Source organism: Semicossyphus pulcher, unplaced genomic scaffold (assembly GCF_022749685.1).
Source record: "Semicossyphus pulcher isolate SPU_LCO1_2020_fin unplaced genomic scaffold, fSemPul1.0.p SCAF_15, whole genome shotgun sequence".
NCBI lineage: Eukaryota > Metazoa > Chordata > Actinopteri > Labriformes > Labridae > Semicossyphus > Semicossyphus pulcher.
In genome coordinates, this window is record NW_027211659.1 from 3,845,522 (window position 1) to 3,861,205 (window position 15,684).

The 15,684-nt window shown below is 41.7% G+C and overlaps 1 protein-coding gene across 1 annotated transcript; it reads right to left on the reverse strand.

Moving 5' to 3' along the window:
* Positions 1-748: 748 nt before the first annotated feature.
* LOC138592754 (interleukin-1 receptor type 1-like) lies at positions 749-9,060 on the reverse strand. The gene is made up of 11 exons (XM_069663624.1): positions 8,985-9,060; positions 7,927-8,164; positions 7,549-7,741; positions 5,790-5,958; positions 5,612-5,674; positions 5,238-5,370; positions 4,134-4,282; positions 2,161-2,304; positions 1,810-1,977; positions 1,385-1,662; positions 749-1,250 (listed from the first exon to the last, which is right to left on the reverse strand). The coding sequence occupies exons 1-11, from the start codon at positions 9,058-9,060 to the stop codon at positions 954-956; spliced, it is 1,908 nt and encodes a 635-aa protein (XP_069519725.1). The 3' UTR covers positions 749-953.
* Positions 9,061-15,684: the final 6,624 nt, after the last annotated feature.

A 15,684-nucleotide genomic window follows, 5' to 3' on the forward strand; every position in this document is an offset into this window, starting at 1 on the left:
GTTCGGCATGAAATGGAAATAATCACTATTATGGAAAAATACCAGCACAGAGTGAGGTCTCTTTTGTTTGCTTCCTTTGATGAACTTTCGGTTTGTGTTGATTTTGGCGCCCCCCTGTGGACAAAGTGGTTCTCTTATCTCTATGCTGACCTTATCCTGTACATGTGAAAGCATGAATCAAAAACACATTAGAATAATATAAAATTAATTGCATAGCTTAAATAGAAACTGAAAAAAAAACTATAAATAAATATGAATATAAAATATAGAAAAGAAGCGTGAGGACCTACATAACTACATGGATATAAACATGTTGTCGCTGATGGTCTTGTTTGCTTTTGTAGCTCATATAGAAGCAGCTGTATTCTTTTCATTCAGTTTCATAAGCAACCTTTAACAAGAATAACCTCTTTCTCCCTCATTTGGCTGTTGCTCTTCACTGATATCGAATAAAGGGCTCATGAAGCTCACATTTTGTTATTCTTCAGTCTTCACCTGAAGGGAAAGTCATCAGTCCAGGTTAGGGATAGACCGAATATCGGCATCGGCCTTTTATTTATTTTATTTTATTTTATTTTATTTTATTATTTGCTCAGTGCTCTCACACACGGCGGAGAGGAGAAAAAGTTCATTTCTTTGCAAATTTTATTTAACTTTGTTTTATTTACTTAATAAAACTTCAGGAAGTTATTTATTTATTTATTTAAATTTTCAGTTAACTTTATAAGAGATGCTGCTGACCCTGGGAACTGTTTCATAAACATATGCTTAAAGGCATTTAAACAAAGTTAAGTGTTGGACTTTGTATTTTTCAAACTTTTGACGCCAATATTTTCACTTTTACTGCAAATTAATATCGGCTCCAAATATCGGTTATCGGCCTCCTTGACTACTAATAATCGGTATCGGTATCGGCCCTGAAAAAAACATATCGTTCTATCTCTAGTCCAGGTTCAGCAGGGCAGTGTTCCCTCTCTCCCGCTCTCTTTCTCCCTCTTTCCCCTCACGGGCATATGATACCTCATCTCCTTCCAAAACCTGGAGGACGGGGAGATGGAAGGAGACAGCTTTGTGTCCTGTCCGCCTTTCTCCTCGTCCTCGCTCCTCCTCATACATGTCCCAGACCTTTGCCTCTTCCTCAGGTTCTTCCACCAGCACACGGCGCCCTGCTTCTTCCTCAGCTGACGCACCGACTCTGGGAAGAGAGCGAGCTGAGCGGGGCTGATCTCTTCTAACTCCACCAGAATCACCTGTAAAGCAGCGCTCAAATTAGATTCTTTGGAGCAGTTACAAGTACATACAACAAGTCATGTGCTGTATGTGTGGACAGTAGTTTGTAGATTTCTTTTGTCAAGGTAATGCTTTGAAAAGTTAGTTGTCTCACCTTGAGCGATCCCTCCAGCAGCGCTCTGTGCATCGCTGCCACACACTCCAACTGCTGCCTTGTGTCTGTGTAGACTTCTTCACCACCATCATAACTCATGCCGTTGTTGTCTGTGGTCTTGCTTTCACTGTTCTCGCTACAGTCACTGCTCTTGAGGTTGTTGTTATTGTTGCTAGTGGTGCTGCTTGTGTGTCTCTTGCTGATGAAGGTGGAGGCGGTGTAGAGCAGAAGGACACGGTGACTGGCTTGTAAGTTGTCCTCCACTGAGTCCACTATGGCTGCAGGAGGCAACAGAGCATGAAGTGACACACTTGCTGACATTTTTTAGAGCAGTTAAAGTAAAAAACATGTTTTTTTCCACAGTGAACATTTGTCTTCTCTCTAAATGAGGCTAGTGAAATACTGACTCTGCCATGATGACTCACCCTTCCCTGGCAGACTGTCACGGCCTGCTATGAAGAGTCTGTAGCCACAGGACTTTTCCAACACTTGAGGAAGTGTGTTTAGAGCGAACGCCTCCACTTCCTCGCTGAATCCGATGTCACAGGGCTGTGGGTACGCCACGTAGGCGTCATACAGCTTCCCATCCAAATCTGACACAGGGAAAAATTAATTTAAGACAAATTGAAGTCTTTGCACATTGGTTTTCTAGGAGCTAGTTGCAATGTAAGGGCGGAAACCTAGAAATACTGCCTCCCATTGTGTTTACAGTAGAGTGACATCATCAGCACATAGAGGAAACATAACGTATTACTACACCTGCTGTGAAATCATACCGTTATTTGCATAGAGGACTGGAAACGCGCTCCTGAACCACAGCACGATGTCAACCTTGAAAACGTAGTAGACGATGACACTGATGATGAAGAAAATCATCACACCACCGAGCACCAATCCAACGGGCACTATGAGGTTGGGATCTGTAGAGATGAGGATTACACATACCAGACAAACAATTTTACTATTTTATTCTTGATTTCAAGTTCAACTCAAAGACAACGGTTTGAATTATCAGCAGTGAATACCCTCATGTGAGTCAGTCGACTCTGACTTTGTGAACAGAGCTGTGCGGGAGCAACAGTCTGTTAGCGTTACAAACCGAGTCTCAAAATGACCCTTAAGTGTTCGTACTTGAAAAGATTTTTACCCAGAGGAAGATTATTAGCAGAAGTCTCCTCCTTCCAAAACAAACTAACCTGGTGATAAGCGATAAAAGAACTGAATACACAAGATTAATATTTAGAATTGGTGTTTCTCAAAGGCTCTTCAGGCGGGCTTTAGGGCTTCAGGCCAGCTGCAGCTAATTTTGCCTTAATATCTGACTAAAACCTTCTTTATGGTGATTTAGTTAAAAAATGACTGTACCATAAAGTGACTTAGAAAGTACTCAGTTGGCAATGCGTTAAATTCTGGCGGACAGTTGGTGCTAACAGAAAACTCTCATAAACCTTTGTCAGGGGTAAAACATGAGACTCATGGAGGCTGATGTAGGAGTTTGGTGTCGTGCTAAACTGGAAAAAAGCAAGCATCGTACTGAATACCAAATCTTATTATTTTACCTTCTTTTTTTCCCCTTTTTTTGGTAACTTTTCTTTACAATAAAACACACATACACAGACACAAAGCACCCAGCAGTGGTGCACTCAGTCGCCCCCCTTGGTGCCCCCATGTCTTATAATTGCTGTGAAAGTGCCCTCATAGATGCCAAAGTGGCCTCTTGGTGTCCTTCCAGCGAGTAAATGATACATGTTGGAAAAAGAGTTTGCCTCCGCACACTCCTACGTGTGAGACAATGTGCCCTCATGGTGTGCCTGTGGAGCAAAAAATGCCTTCTTGTTTTGCATCACAACTTTCTGCACGCTGGTGCCCTATGGCATAAAGCCTTTCTAGCCCCTGCCCTTCAAACAGCCCGAGCATGCCACTGGCACCTAGTACCATTATACAAAAGAGAAGAAAGAAAAAGGGAACACATGTTTAAAATAGTGGACCCAACATAGTCTAGAGCTGCCACTCGACAGCAGTATTTGCAGTAGTAGGAAGACTTGCCCGTCTCTTGTGTTAAAAAGAAAGCAAAACAAAAAGCAAACCGCACCAAAGACACACACACTTGGGTGGGGATCAGCCATAATATCAGCCAGTGTACAAGATAAGGCAGAGTAAATACAGAACATGGCAGCAGAGATCATGATTCATACATCAAAAACAGCTTCCACACCTTTTGTAAATAACTTTGTGAATTCCTTCTGCTAAAGCGAATCTGTTCCATCTTAGCAATAGAAAGCTTTGCGTTGAGCCAGCTCTTGAAACATGGGGATGCTGGACACTTCCAGTTTAGTAATATGATTTTTAGCTGCAACCATGCCCGCATTAACGGCCTGTTTTTTGATGGGAGGGACGGGAGCTTGTGCTGGCAGAGCAGCCAAATATTGCCAGATTACAGTGTGGCTGAATGTTTATTTCATATTGTTTAAAGATATCACTCCAGAAAGCACTGGGCAATGCCACAATAAGTGTGATAGTGATCCTTCTGCAGAACCACATCTATCACACATGGGAGATTCAAATACCTTACTTCACCTTCTTCTTTAAACTACCTAATAATAGTGATATAAAGAGAAGTGAAGTGTTGTCTTGGTCTCTGGCAAATAGCACAAAAGAGTTTTCAAAATGGCGCCCAGGCGTGCTCCCTGACAGCCCAAAGCTCTAAGAGTAATGTTCCAAACACAAAAGGCTGAAATTGTGTTTTTACCTGCTGGTAGGAGAGTAAAGTATCCAAATACACATTTCCTGTCGCTACAAACTCTACATGTGTAGTTGATGTGGAAATCCTCCTCCCTCAGCTCAGAAATGATCAGCAGCCGCTCAAAAGACGCACCTTCCTCAGGCCCCGTCACCCTGCTGAGGACAGACAGATGAGAAAAAACTAAGGTGATGCAACAGAAGTAGTTTATGCTTTAATTTAAATACAAATATTCTACCTCCTATCTGTTTTAGTGCTTGTTGTATTTTTATGTTGATAAAGTAGTGAATTGAAAACTGACACAAAACTAATGCTGCGTTCGAGACACCTGGGAAATCGGCAACTTTCGAGTAGAAATTTGAACGCAGCATTTTTCCAACTTCCGACTATAAAAATATTGCAATGGAACACCATTCAAAGACGGAGTTCCTACGTGTGTACTCAGAGCAGATTCATCCACCCCGACTTCACCATCGAAAGTCAGAAATTTCCAGTTGTCTTGAACGCAGCATTAACTTTTAAATATTTCTGCAAAGTTGGGGGCTAACTATGACTGTGTCCCAATGCTTGTGCTGCATCCTTTGAAGGAGGCGGTCCACGGAGGATGAGTCATTCACAGCCTGTGTAGACGCTAAGGCCGAACTGAAATGAGATGGTCTGGTCTACAGAGGATTTCCCATTTGCATCACCCTTGCGTCACCAAATGCTGATTGAGTTGAAACCAAAAACTTTTACATTTCGAAGTGTATCTCTCAGCCGCTTAAGAGACCGCCATGTCGTTTGAATTGCCGTGCAATGAATCTTGGGATATGTTGGGCAGTGAAGGATGCACCCGATGGATCCTTTGTGGCCCAGGAAAAGGAGGACGCACTTGTCGGGCGCATCTGAAGGAGCCTTTGAATTAGTAAAGCTTTCGACGCACCACTGTGACACAATCGTCCATCAAATACAACCTTCGAAGGATGCGGCCCCTGGATTGGGACACAGCTTAAGATTTTGTGCAACCCAAACCCCATTGTCTCGGAAAACAGGCACCTCATTAAAACTCAATCATCTGCCTTTTTTAAAAGCAGCTAAAACAAAACAATGAATAGGAAAGGTAATAGTGCAAACCGTTTTTTTGGTGTGTAGACGCGGTCGGAAGGGGTATTGGAAACAAATTCACCTCCCACCAACCAGTGGATATCAATCTCGGGCTTCGCAAAACCCGGCACAAAAATCTGGCACCGCTTGCTGAAATTGGATCCTAAACACATATAAAACTAGATTTAAAGTCTGAAAATGTTTCCCAAATAGTGTTTCCTACACAGGCGTATGAACACTTATCAAGCTGCAAAGTGTCACACAGGGTTTTACAAAACAATAAGAAAGGACTTTACAAGGCCGAACACAGTTAATTTGTTCTGCAGGAGACAAGGGAAATGTTAGTTAGTACGACATTTAAATTGCACCATATTTATAAAGACATATGGCCCACAGAGACTCACCGATCTGTTCCTTGATTGTGTCATTGGCTGGTTCACGCACTTGTGGAACCCAACTGTAATCACCTGAAAGACAGGAAGAATGAAATACAGTAACAAAGTCACAGAAATAGGTTGGATATAGAGTGATACAAAAAAGTATCCCTCTTAAATAGACTAAAGTTCTTATCTCTGTTCCCACCTTTAACTCGTGCCTCGATTGTCTCTGACGTAGATCCCGTAATGCCACCGAGAGTGAAGGTCAATGTACAGGTGTAAGAGCCGTTGTTTTTAGAATTCACCCCCTCAATCCTCAGGTCTTCTTTAATGTAGGTATAACCTCCTGTCTCATCTTCTATGAGGTCACAACCCTAGATGAGGGGAAACATGAAAGTCAGGATTTTCACAATGACATGGCATTGAAAGCACTATTTTTATATGATTGTAGACAGCCTTTTAAGTATCAGCCTGGTAAGCAGAGTAAGACAGTATCTTCAGACAAATCCAATTCAGATGAAGTATTTCCTGCTTTTTACAACGCCTCTAGTGATATTAGGAAGTGTCAATCCAGTGATTCATATGAACTAATGCCGTCTTCAGACAGGTAAAGGAAGTTTCCGTAAAGGGAGCCAGTTGGCAGTGGTAAAATTAATAAAAGTTTATGAAGAAAGAACTTGACTGTATGTAAGAGGACTTTTTTCCTACTGGATAAAGTGGACGGCGAACAATTTTCAGCACAGAAAATGGAGATATAGTCACTTGAAGACGGAGTTTTAGATTTACCATTATGGCTTCACTATACAAGCTGTGTCCCAATTCAGGGGCTGCATCCTTTAAAGGATATATTTGAAGGCCGATTGGATCACTGCGGAGCTTCAAAGGGCTGTCCTATTTTGAAGACTCCTACACATGTATCCTCCTTTTCCCGGGCCACAAAAGATCCATCCATCATGTATCAGGTGCATCCCAACTAGGGATGTAACGACACCTCGCAATGCAGTTAAAAATCGATACATGTTAGTGACGAGTCCAAACGATCGTGTTTTGTCTCCTGCATGTAAACGTTTGGCACGCGACGCTGCTGCTGCTGTCACACGCAATGTCGGCTAGGTTACGCTTTCAGGGCTTTCAGTTACACTATACAACCTCAAAATTAAAATGATCGTTTAAATTTATATTTCTTTATAAATATGAGAAAATTGTATCGTGAGTAAATCGTATCGTGAACCCAGAATCGGGATTTGTATCGAATCGTGAGTTGAGTGTATCGTTACTTCCCTTTGTTAGCTACATGTTGCTAGGCGACAGGAGTGGCGTTTGGTGACGCAAGGTTAAGGGTGGGAGCAGCTGGTGACGCAAACAGGAAATGCTCCGTAGACCAGAGCGTCTCATTTCAGTTCTGCCTTAGCGTCTACACAGGCTCTGAATGTCTCGTCCTCCGTATACCGCGTCCTTCGAAGGACGCGGTCCCTGAGTTGAGACACAGCTCTTGACTCTCTGACAAAACCGTAGGTAAACTCAGTAGTTGTCACTGAGTTGACACTGACTGTTTAAAAACTTTACTTTTTTAGTAACTGACTGTTTTTTAACGGAAACAAATATAATTTTTAAATAATGTCCAAATATGTGTCAAACGTCTCAAATGATGGATTTCTCTTGTACGAAGAGAAGAGAGAAGAAACAGACCCTGGACTCTGACCAAGCCCAGCCCATATTAATGGGTGCCATAGAAACGCAAGGTGCAATGTCATGATGACTTCATCTTAACTCATAGCCTTAAGAGACTTTTAATGGTGCCTTGAAACCGCCTGTGAATGGGATCGTAGTTAGGACGAAGCTGTGTAACAAGCAGGATAATGCACAGTGTGGGCCATTATTGCTGAAATAAACCCAGACAGAGCAAAGGAGTCCTCTCACAATATGCATAAAGTAGAGCTCAAAAAGACCTTCCCATAACTCACTTTGTACCACTTGAGGGAGGAAGTGATGTTGTAGCTGTCTAGCTTTTTGATGTAGTCACTCATAGGGCAGGACAGCTGGTCATTGATCCCCTTATTGAGACTCTGAGTAATGTTCCGTGGCATCCTACATTCTCCAGCGACTGGTGCTTCTACGGTCAGCGTGAAGGCCTGCCTGTAGCACCGAGAGGGTGTGCTGTGGGGAGATTTTTACAATGAGCAGTTGAATCAGAGCTTCACACGTTCAGGACATCAAACTTGTTGTTTCTGTTTCTGTTCAAGTGCATTCGAATTATCCACAGTCAGAAATGTTCAAGTCCAAAACTAAGGGGCCGCAACATTCTGCCTTAGATATGCACATGAGTTAGTGGTGCTCTGTACCTCAGGATGATCACATATTTGCTATTGTAGTCCTGTGTTGTGTTTAGAAACCACAGAGTCTTCCCTAGCACCAGGATTCGACCCGTCTGGTTGCTCATTTCTTGTCCCGTCTTTGAGTCGTACCAGGTGATGTTTGAAGGCACGCCGGTGACGTCTACCAGATTGCTGTCCAGCATAGCTACTTTCCCGGGAATGGAGTAAATTCTATCATAGAAAATTTTTTTGTTGGTACAGTTCGCTGCAAAACAATAATCAATGAGGATCGGATTATTTATTCAGCCGTTCAACATCAATAGAGCTCTAATCTTTACTTTGTTTAACTTATTTTGCATGCAAGAAACTCAATGATTTTCACTTATATATACTAACTATTGTCATTAGAATACTGTAAACTTCTTTCTGCTGCACGTTTCCTTTTTGTCGTTTGTTTTTACCCCCGACATTGAACTCTAAATCCTTTTGACCATCATATACCGCTGAGATAACTGAGGCTGCAACTAAAATGTAAAAGCGAAAGTTAATTCTGCATGTCAGAAAATAATTAGGTTAGCAAAAAGTGCCGTAAGTTTCCCCTGTGTGTGACCACTCTCCACCATTAATGGTCACCACGGAGTGCCTGGCTCACCAGTCTTTGTAGCTTTAAGTGAAAGTCCTCAGGTTCACTCAGCTAGAACAAGTAAGTCCTCCCAAAACATATAAACATATGGACCTTCAGGATTTTAGCTGCACATCCTGTCTGAGCAGCTTCATAGAGTGTAACTTTGTTGGTTTGTCAGAATCTAACCCCCGCCATCCCCATCACAACCTGGTGGTCCAACAAAGACTTTGGAAGAGATCTGAAATCTATCAGGGACACAGGTCTGGCACACGTGTCTGCAGCTACACGAGAGTCCACAAGAGGGCGGCACAATGTTTACATACAGGCTGAAGGCAGCGGTTTAAGTTAGACTTACAACATTACCCGTAAAACTGTTTTAAATGTGAGCCCAGAGTGTACATACATACACTCTCTCTTTCTCTAATGTTTGTGTTTGAGAAACCAGTGTGACTCAACTCACCTTGAACAAATCCTGAACAGATCCCACACAGCCCGACGAAGAGCAGGAGGCTTGTAAGTGTTGAACTCAGGCCCATGGCTGAAAAACATGGATGAAAACAACAGGTTGAAATGAATTAACACAACACACCAGGAGGAAAAAGGTGCTGGAGAAAAAGCTACCGCCCAAAATCATGACAACTTACTGAAACACCTCTACTATCACCAGGGACGGACTGGCAATGAGAAACAGCCCTGGACTCTGACCAAGCCCAGCCCATATTAATGGGTGCCATAGAAACGCAAGGTGCCATGTCACAATGACTTAATCTTAACTCATAGCCTTAAGAGACTTTTAAGGGTGCCTTGAAATCGACTATGACTGGGATCGTATTTAGGATGAAATACTGAGCATAGCTTAAATTTCATTTAAAAAACGATCTCCTTATTTTTACCTGCTCTTCTTTATTATGAATGAATTAAAGTCAGAGAGAGCAGGAGAGTCTCTCTGTCAGCAGGGAACACTTTCTATCTATCTAGTCACATGTGAGGCTGATGATAAACGTGCGTCAGGTTTTATCAGCATAACGAGATTTCACCTGAAAGTTTTAGACTGATAAATAACTTCTGTAGTTTATTTGACTCCATAAATGTATTCAGGTTTACAAAATAATAATAATCAGATTATTTAACCGCTGAGCTAAACTGGCGCCCTGGAGAGCGCTCCTACCAAGATAAGAAAAAAAAGTCTGGTTTTCACAGTCCACAAATTGTTTGTCCAATGCACGAAAATATACGTTTTAAAACTGAGAAACATAAAAAATGCATCATATAATCAATGCCAATCATGCCAAAGCACTTTTTTTTTATTTCAGTAATTTCCAGATTATATCTTTAAGTTGATTTAAAAGTACTTTTCTTCATCTCTTCTCATTTCTTCATCTCTTTCTGCCCGATTTTCACAAGGCACAGGATGCACCTGCCCTTATATGGTGTTTAATGGGCGTTACCTATTTAATTACCTATCTAATTACAAAAAATCAACCATGCCGCTCCAGTTTGAGATCAAGTGAGATTCATCATTCAGCTCTCCTGGGTAAGAGCAGATTGGGATGGTTGAGAACGTTTGGTGCATCCGGCGTTAACTTCTCTTATTTTTTCTCTTAACAGAAAATTACGAGAACATTTAAGGAACTGTTGCTGCATGAGGCCCATTGTCTCATAAATCATATTCCCTCGTTTCCTCTCTCCTCTCCTGGCTTCCTCTGGGCTCTCCGTGCCTCTCTGGTGGGAGGGAAGTGAAAGAAGCAAGTGAGGGATGCATTGACGTTTGCAACAACTCATGCGTGCCGGCTGTTAGATGCGCTGGACTACCGGCCATTCTGTGATCCTCCAGAACATCCAGATAGCCCGTCTGCCCCTGACTGTCACTGACTGGCTACATTAATATTTGTGGTAATGGGTGGCTCTGGTAGCGTAATAAGATATGACATTTTCTGATGTAAACAACTTTTTTTTGTCCGTTAAACGATCAGGTCAGTGTGTTTGCAGTGGCAAAACCTGTTGCAGAAAATGTTTATGAGTAACACCCCTGCTGAGGTTAGGGCTCGCCCCCACACCTCTGCTAACCTGTGAAAATGTTGTTGGTTAAACCGTTGACCTAAATAAGTGAAGATTTGAAAGTTTCTGACAACAGAGGGCTAAGGCAGGCAGAACAGCTTTCGAAGAAAACAGAAGCAACAAAATACGTGTGTAACTGCTGGTGGGAGAAGAAGATGTTTGAAGATAATCTAAACCACATCTTTTAACAGGAAGACTCCCCTACTCAAGAGGCACTTACAGGAACAATGATTAGCAGATAAAGCTACAGGCGGTTAAGCAGGATGCAGTGAATGTGCGTGCTGTCAGTTCTGTGGTTTGAGTCTCACCTCCAGCATGTGGTGTGCACAACTTTATGATCATTGCAAGTTTTACTTTCAGGTTTGTCTGACTACCTCAGGGCCTTTGAACTGTGGGTCAGTTCATTCTGGCCGGATCAGGTGACTGACTTTTTATAAGCAAACCTAGAGGACGTTAGGTCATACAGACAGACTGGTAACTCACTTGATCTGACAATTTTGTTATCACAGCCTTTAAAATGTCATCTCTTGCAGAGAGAGAGAAATGTTGAATTAGACTTAACAAAATGATCTCCACAAGATTCAATCGTGGGATCAGACCTGCTCACAAGTTATATAAATGACAAAGCCCTGTAATGTTCACCTCTCTGTGGAGGACACTGCTTCTTACTGTTGTGCTGACATTTTAAAATCAGATCAAATCTGCTGCCCACATTTAACTCTTTGCAAAAGCCCCTTACTAGCCTGAAAGACGTTGACTACAGTACAGTAAATGGTGCATTCATGGAAAGACTGCGATGTTATAGACATGTGGGCATCTGGGTGGATGATAAAATCACCTATAAACCAAATGATAACAGCCGATGCAGTGGTCATCTTTTAAAATTAGTGTGTATCAGCAGTCTCAGCAGTACTCCTGTGGACCGATAAGGAACAAAACAACTTGGGAATAATTTCAATATACTGCATCTCCCTCTATCCCCATCCAGTCGAGGCAGACGGCTGTTCAACATGAGCCGAGGTTTCTGCCTGTTAAATGGAAGATTTCCTGCTAATGTTGCTAAGTGCTGCTCATGGTGATTCATTTCGGGCCTCTCTTTAAGTAACATAACAAAGAGTACGGTCTAGACCTGCTCTTTTTGTAAAGCGTCTTGAGATAACTTTGGTTATGATTTGGCGCTGTGCAAATAAAATTTGATTGAACATAAGTACCTAATTTTAGCCCCTTTGTGGGGAAACCCAATATCAAATGTTTAAAAATATCCTTTCAAAGGTCATTTGTGTGATAAATTTAGATTAATGAAGAACTTGGACTCTATGACGCATTCATTGTTTCCCACCATTTTTACTGTGAGGTGAAAAAAATAACACTTCTCAGAAACATCTGGCCACTGTGGTTTTTGCAGTTAGGTTCTCTGTAAAACTAGTGGTGGTTTGGTTTTTCCACTGCAGTTCATTTTTTACACTTGAAAAAGGGTGTGCAGCAAAATGCATGTGAACATACTGTGCAGTGTAGTCTGCATTTAACAGAAAAGGTGGAGAGATTTGCAGCAATGCAACATTTGCAAGAACCTCAATAAGATAACGAGCCAAGTTTCCTGAAGTGTCAAACCAGTCAAACAAACTGCAGTGCTTAAACGTAATGCTACAGAAACACAGAACAGGAGATGAACAGTACCCGTAAATAGAATAAGGTGTCAAACTGTGATATACAATGTGGCTAACGTTACTTTCAATTTGTCTATCTCTGTGAAAAATGTGGGCGCCTTATGATGCAAATTTGTTCCTAACCAACAGTTTCCTGGTTGCTTAGCCCAGATGCGCATGATGTGAACAAAAAGGTGTTGCTGTATTTGGCGTACATGATTATTGAGATAACACAAGCGGAAAGATCTAACGTTGCAGTTTACATCTATCAGTGTTTCAGGCAGAGTGAGAGCGTAACTGTGACAGAGGCAGGGGATACTGTAGATGTGTACCTTTGAAAGAGTACCGTGTGGCTGTGGCTCAGAGGTAGAGTCGGTCGTCTTTCAATCCGAAGATCGGAGGTTCAAAACCTCAGATCAGATCTTACTCTTTTTCTTTAAATGCTGACATCGCTGTTTAAACGGGCCGATCCCCATCTTAGGAAGCGAATACATCAACAGAACACAGAAACACTAGGATTGCATCCCTGAGGTGCCAGACAACCTTCGCATAAGTATAAAAATATCTCATAAAACAAACCATACTTGAGGACAAAAATACACAACATCAATAAACTATTAAATATTATAAAATAGATTTCATAAGGGTTGAGATGAATTCTCCCCAAAAATATCTTTTGGTTCAGTTCAAAAGGCAGCATGGTTTTTCGATCCCCAGCTCCCTCAGGCTACATGTCGAAGTGTCCTTGGGCAAGACACTGAACCCCAAATTGCTCCCGGTGTATGAATGTGAGAACTGATTGTTGGGCACTTTACGTAGCCATTACTGTGCCGTGAATGGGTGAATGTGATATGTAGTGTGAAAGCAGCTTTGAGTTGAAAGACTAGCAAAGTGCTATATAAGTACAGTCCATTTACCATTTGCTATTCATGGGCCCACACTACACATGAAAGGTCCCGTCACAATAATTTGTAGAATGAACATGGACTGTCTTTATTCCTCTTTATCCAGGTTTTCTCTGAGGAGCATATGTTCCTTCCTTCTCAGCAGAACAGACAGAGCGAAGAGAGATGTTTATATGTTTATTATCAAAGGCTATTTTCTCTTCAGATGTAATAAAATTCCACCAACTTGTTGCTGATATATTGCATCAATGAGAATGGGATGGACATGATGTCACAGTGGCCTTGTAATTGACCTTTGAAGATCAAAAGGCAGCCAGTTCCTCATCCTTAAATGTGACACAACAAAGAAAATCCCAGAGTAAATGTCACATGTCTTTTAACAAAATGCACTGTGTAAAACATGAACGACATCCACAGTCAAAATATGGAAGATAAGGGGCGCTGGTATAGCTCAGTCGGTAGAGCAGGCGCCCCATATACAGAGGCTACAGTCCTCGTCGCACTGATCGCAGGTTCGACTCCCGGCCTGCCGATCATTTGTGCATGTCAGCCCCCATGCTCTACTCCCCACATTTCCTGTCTCTCTTCAGCTTTCCTATCGAATAAAGGCAAAAAAAGCCAAATTCACAACAAAGAAAACAACTTCAGTTAAGCAAAAGTACAGAGAATTGACTCACCTGCGAGAAAGCAACACAGAGACACTGAACAGTCGTAGGAAGGATGAGCTACCAGAGGAAACCTCCCCCTTTAACTGTGCAACTCAACCGCTGCCTTTCCCACCTCTTTGTGACACAGAAGATTGACAGCACAGGAAACAGTGGTTGGAAAGTGGAGTGCACCTGTAGAATTGAGAAATCTATGAAGAGAACCTCATTAACCCTAACCAAAATAACCACACGGCAACTGAATTCTCCATAACCTAATTGACTAAACTACTCTCGCTGCAACTTCATTTACTTTGAATGTAAAAATTTGAAGTACTGTCTTAAATAAACCTTTTTATAGAATATGACAGAACATGTGTGCTTTTCATCTGTTATCTCAAACCTTGTTCCCAGATTTTAACCCTCAAAGATTCTACAGCTTTCACAGAGGAATAATGTGTCTCATTGAAGACATACAGAAGGACATATTACATAGATACCCACGTTTTGTTACAAACCATTTGATCAAATATGTCTACAGTCTCCTAATTTGAAAAACTAAGGGGGCCGTAAGACTAAGATGGAGCATCACCTCTAGTTCTCATCTCGAGTTTTGGTTACCAAAAACTAAACTAACCCAGGGATGCTTTGCAGTCCTACAAGGGTTTCCCCCCTCAATAGAGGAATTTCCCAGGACACTGGAGTTTACTAAAGTATGAGTCAGTCCCGTTTACCACAATCCCAGAGTAAATGTCACGTCTTTTAACAAAATGCACTGTGTAAAACATGAACGACATCCACAGTCAAAATATGGAAGATAAACTCTCATGTCTTTTCAGTGTCATGAACCAAATATTGTTTAACTTTTTCTCTTCCTACCCACAGCCAATGAGAACTTCTTCACATATATTCCTCTGATAACGTGGGAAGCTGTCATTTTGTTTCTTTGTAAACAGTGTAATTAAGACATACAATCACATTTCACACCGAGACAGTTGCATTATGGGTTGTTTATGAAGACAAAGATAAAGTTTGTACACAAGGATGCACACGCATACACGTGTCTTAATACACATTCCCCACTGACAATTAGAGATAGACTGATATGGTTTTTTCAGGGCCGATACAGATACCCATTATTAGTAGTCAAGGAGGCCGATAACCGATATTTGAAGCCGATATTCATTTGCAGTAAAAGTGAAAATATTGGGTTCAAAATTTTTAACACAAACTCCAACACTTAACTTTGTTTAAATGCCTTTAAGCATATGCATCAGAGCCAAAAGAACCCAGTTTTAAATTGATCTCTTATCGGCCGTCGGATTAAAAAAAAAAAAGGCCGATGCCGATATGCGTCAAAATGCCGAATATCGGCGCCGATAATCGGCCTATCCCTACTGACAATGTCATGCTTTTCCACAAATGCTTAAAGCCCCTGTGAGGAGTTTTTTCGCTGGTTATGAAACATTCATTCTGATTAGTCTATATGACCTACAAAGGCAAACAGACCATCAGCGACAAGATTGATCATTTCTATATAATCAGTTATTTTTAATGCCTGAAACAGCTGGTGGGGGGTAGGTGTCAGACGAAGTCGTTAACCACACGCTGCCTTTGCTTACATTTTCCAGGGCAAAAATTAAGGGTGAGCGATAAATATCGAGTGTGTTTTTTAGTTTAAAACCACCACTTACGAATGTACAGGACAAAAACCAGCAGAGAGATAAGAGGTACGGCTTTGTCCACAGGGGTCGCCAAAATCAACACCAACCGAAAGTTCCTCGCAGGAGCTTAAAGAACCACATAGATTACACACATTTGAGGGCATGGCGCTTTAAAAACAGTGGAGTTTTGACAGTTTTTTAAAACTATCCACTGACTCTGTGCTTTTTACAACCGGGGAAAGT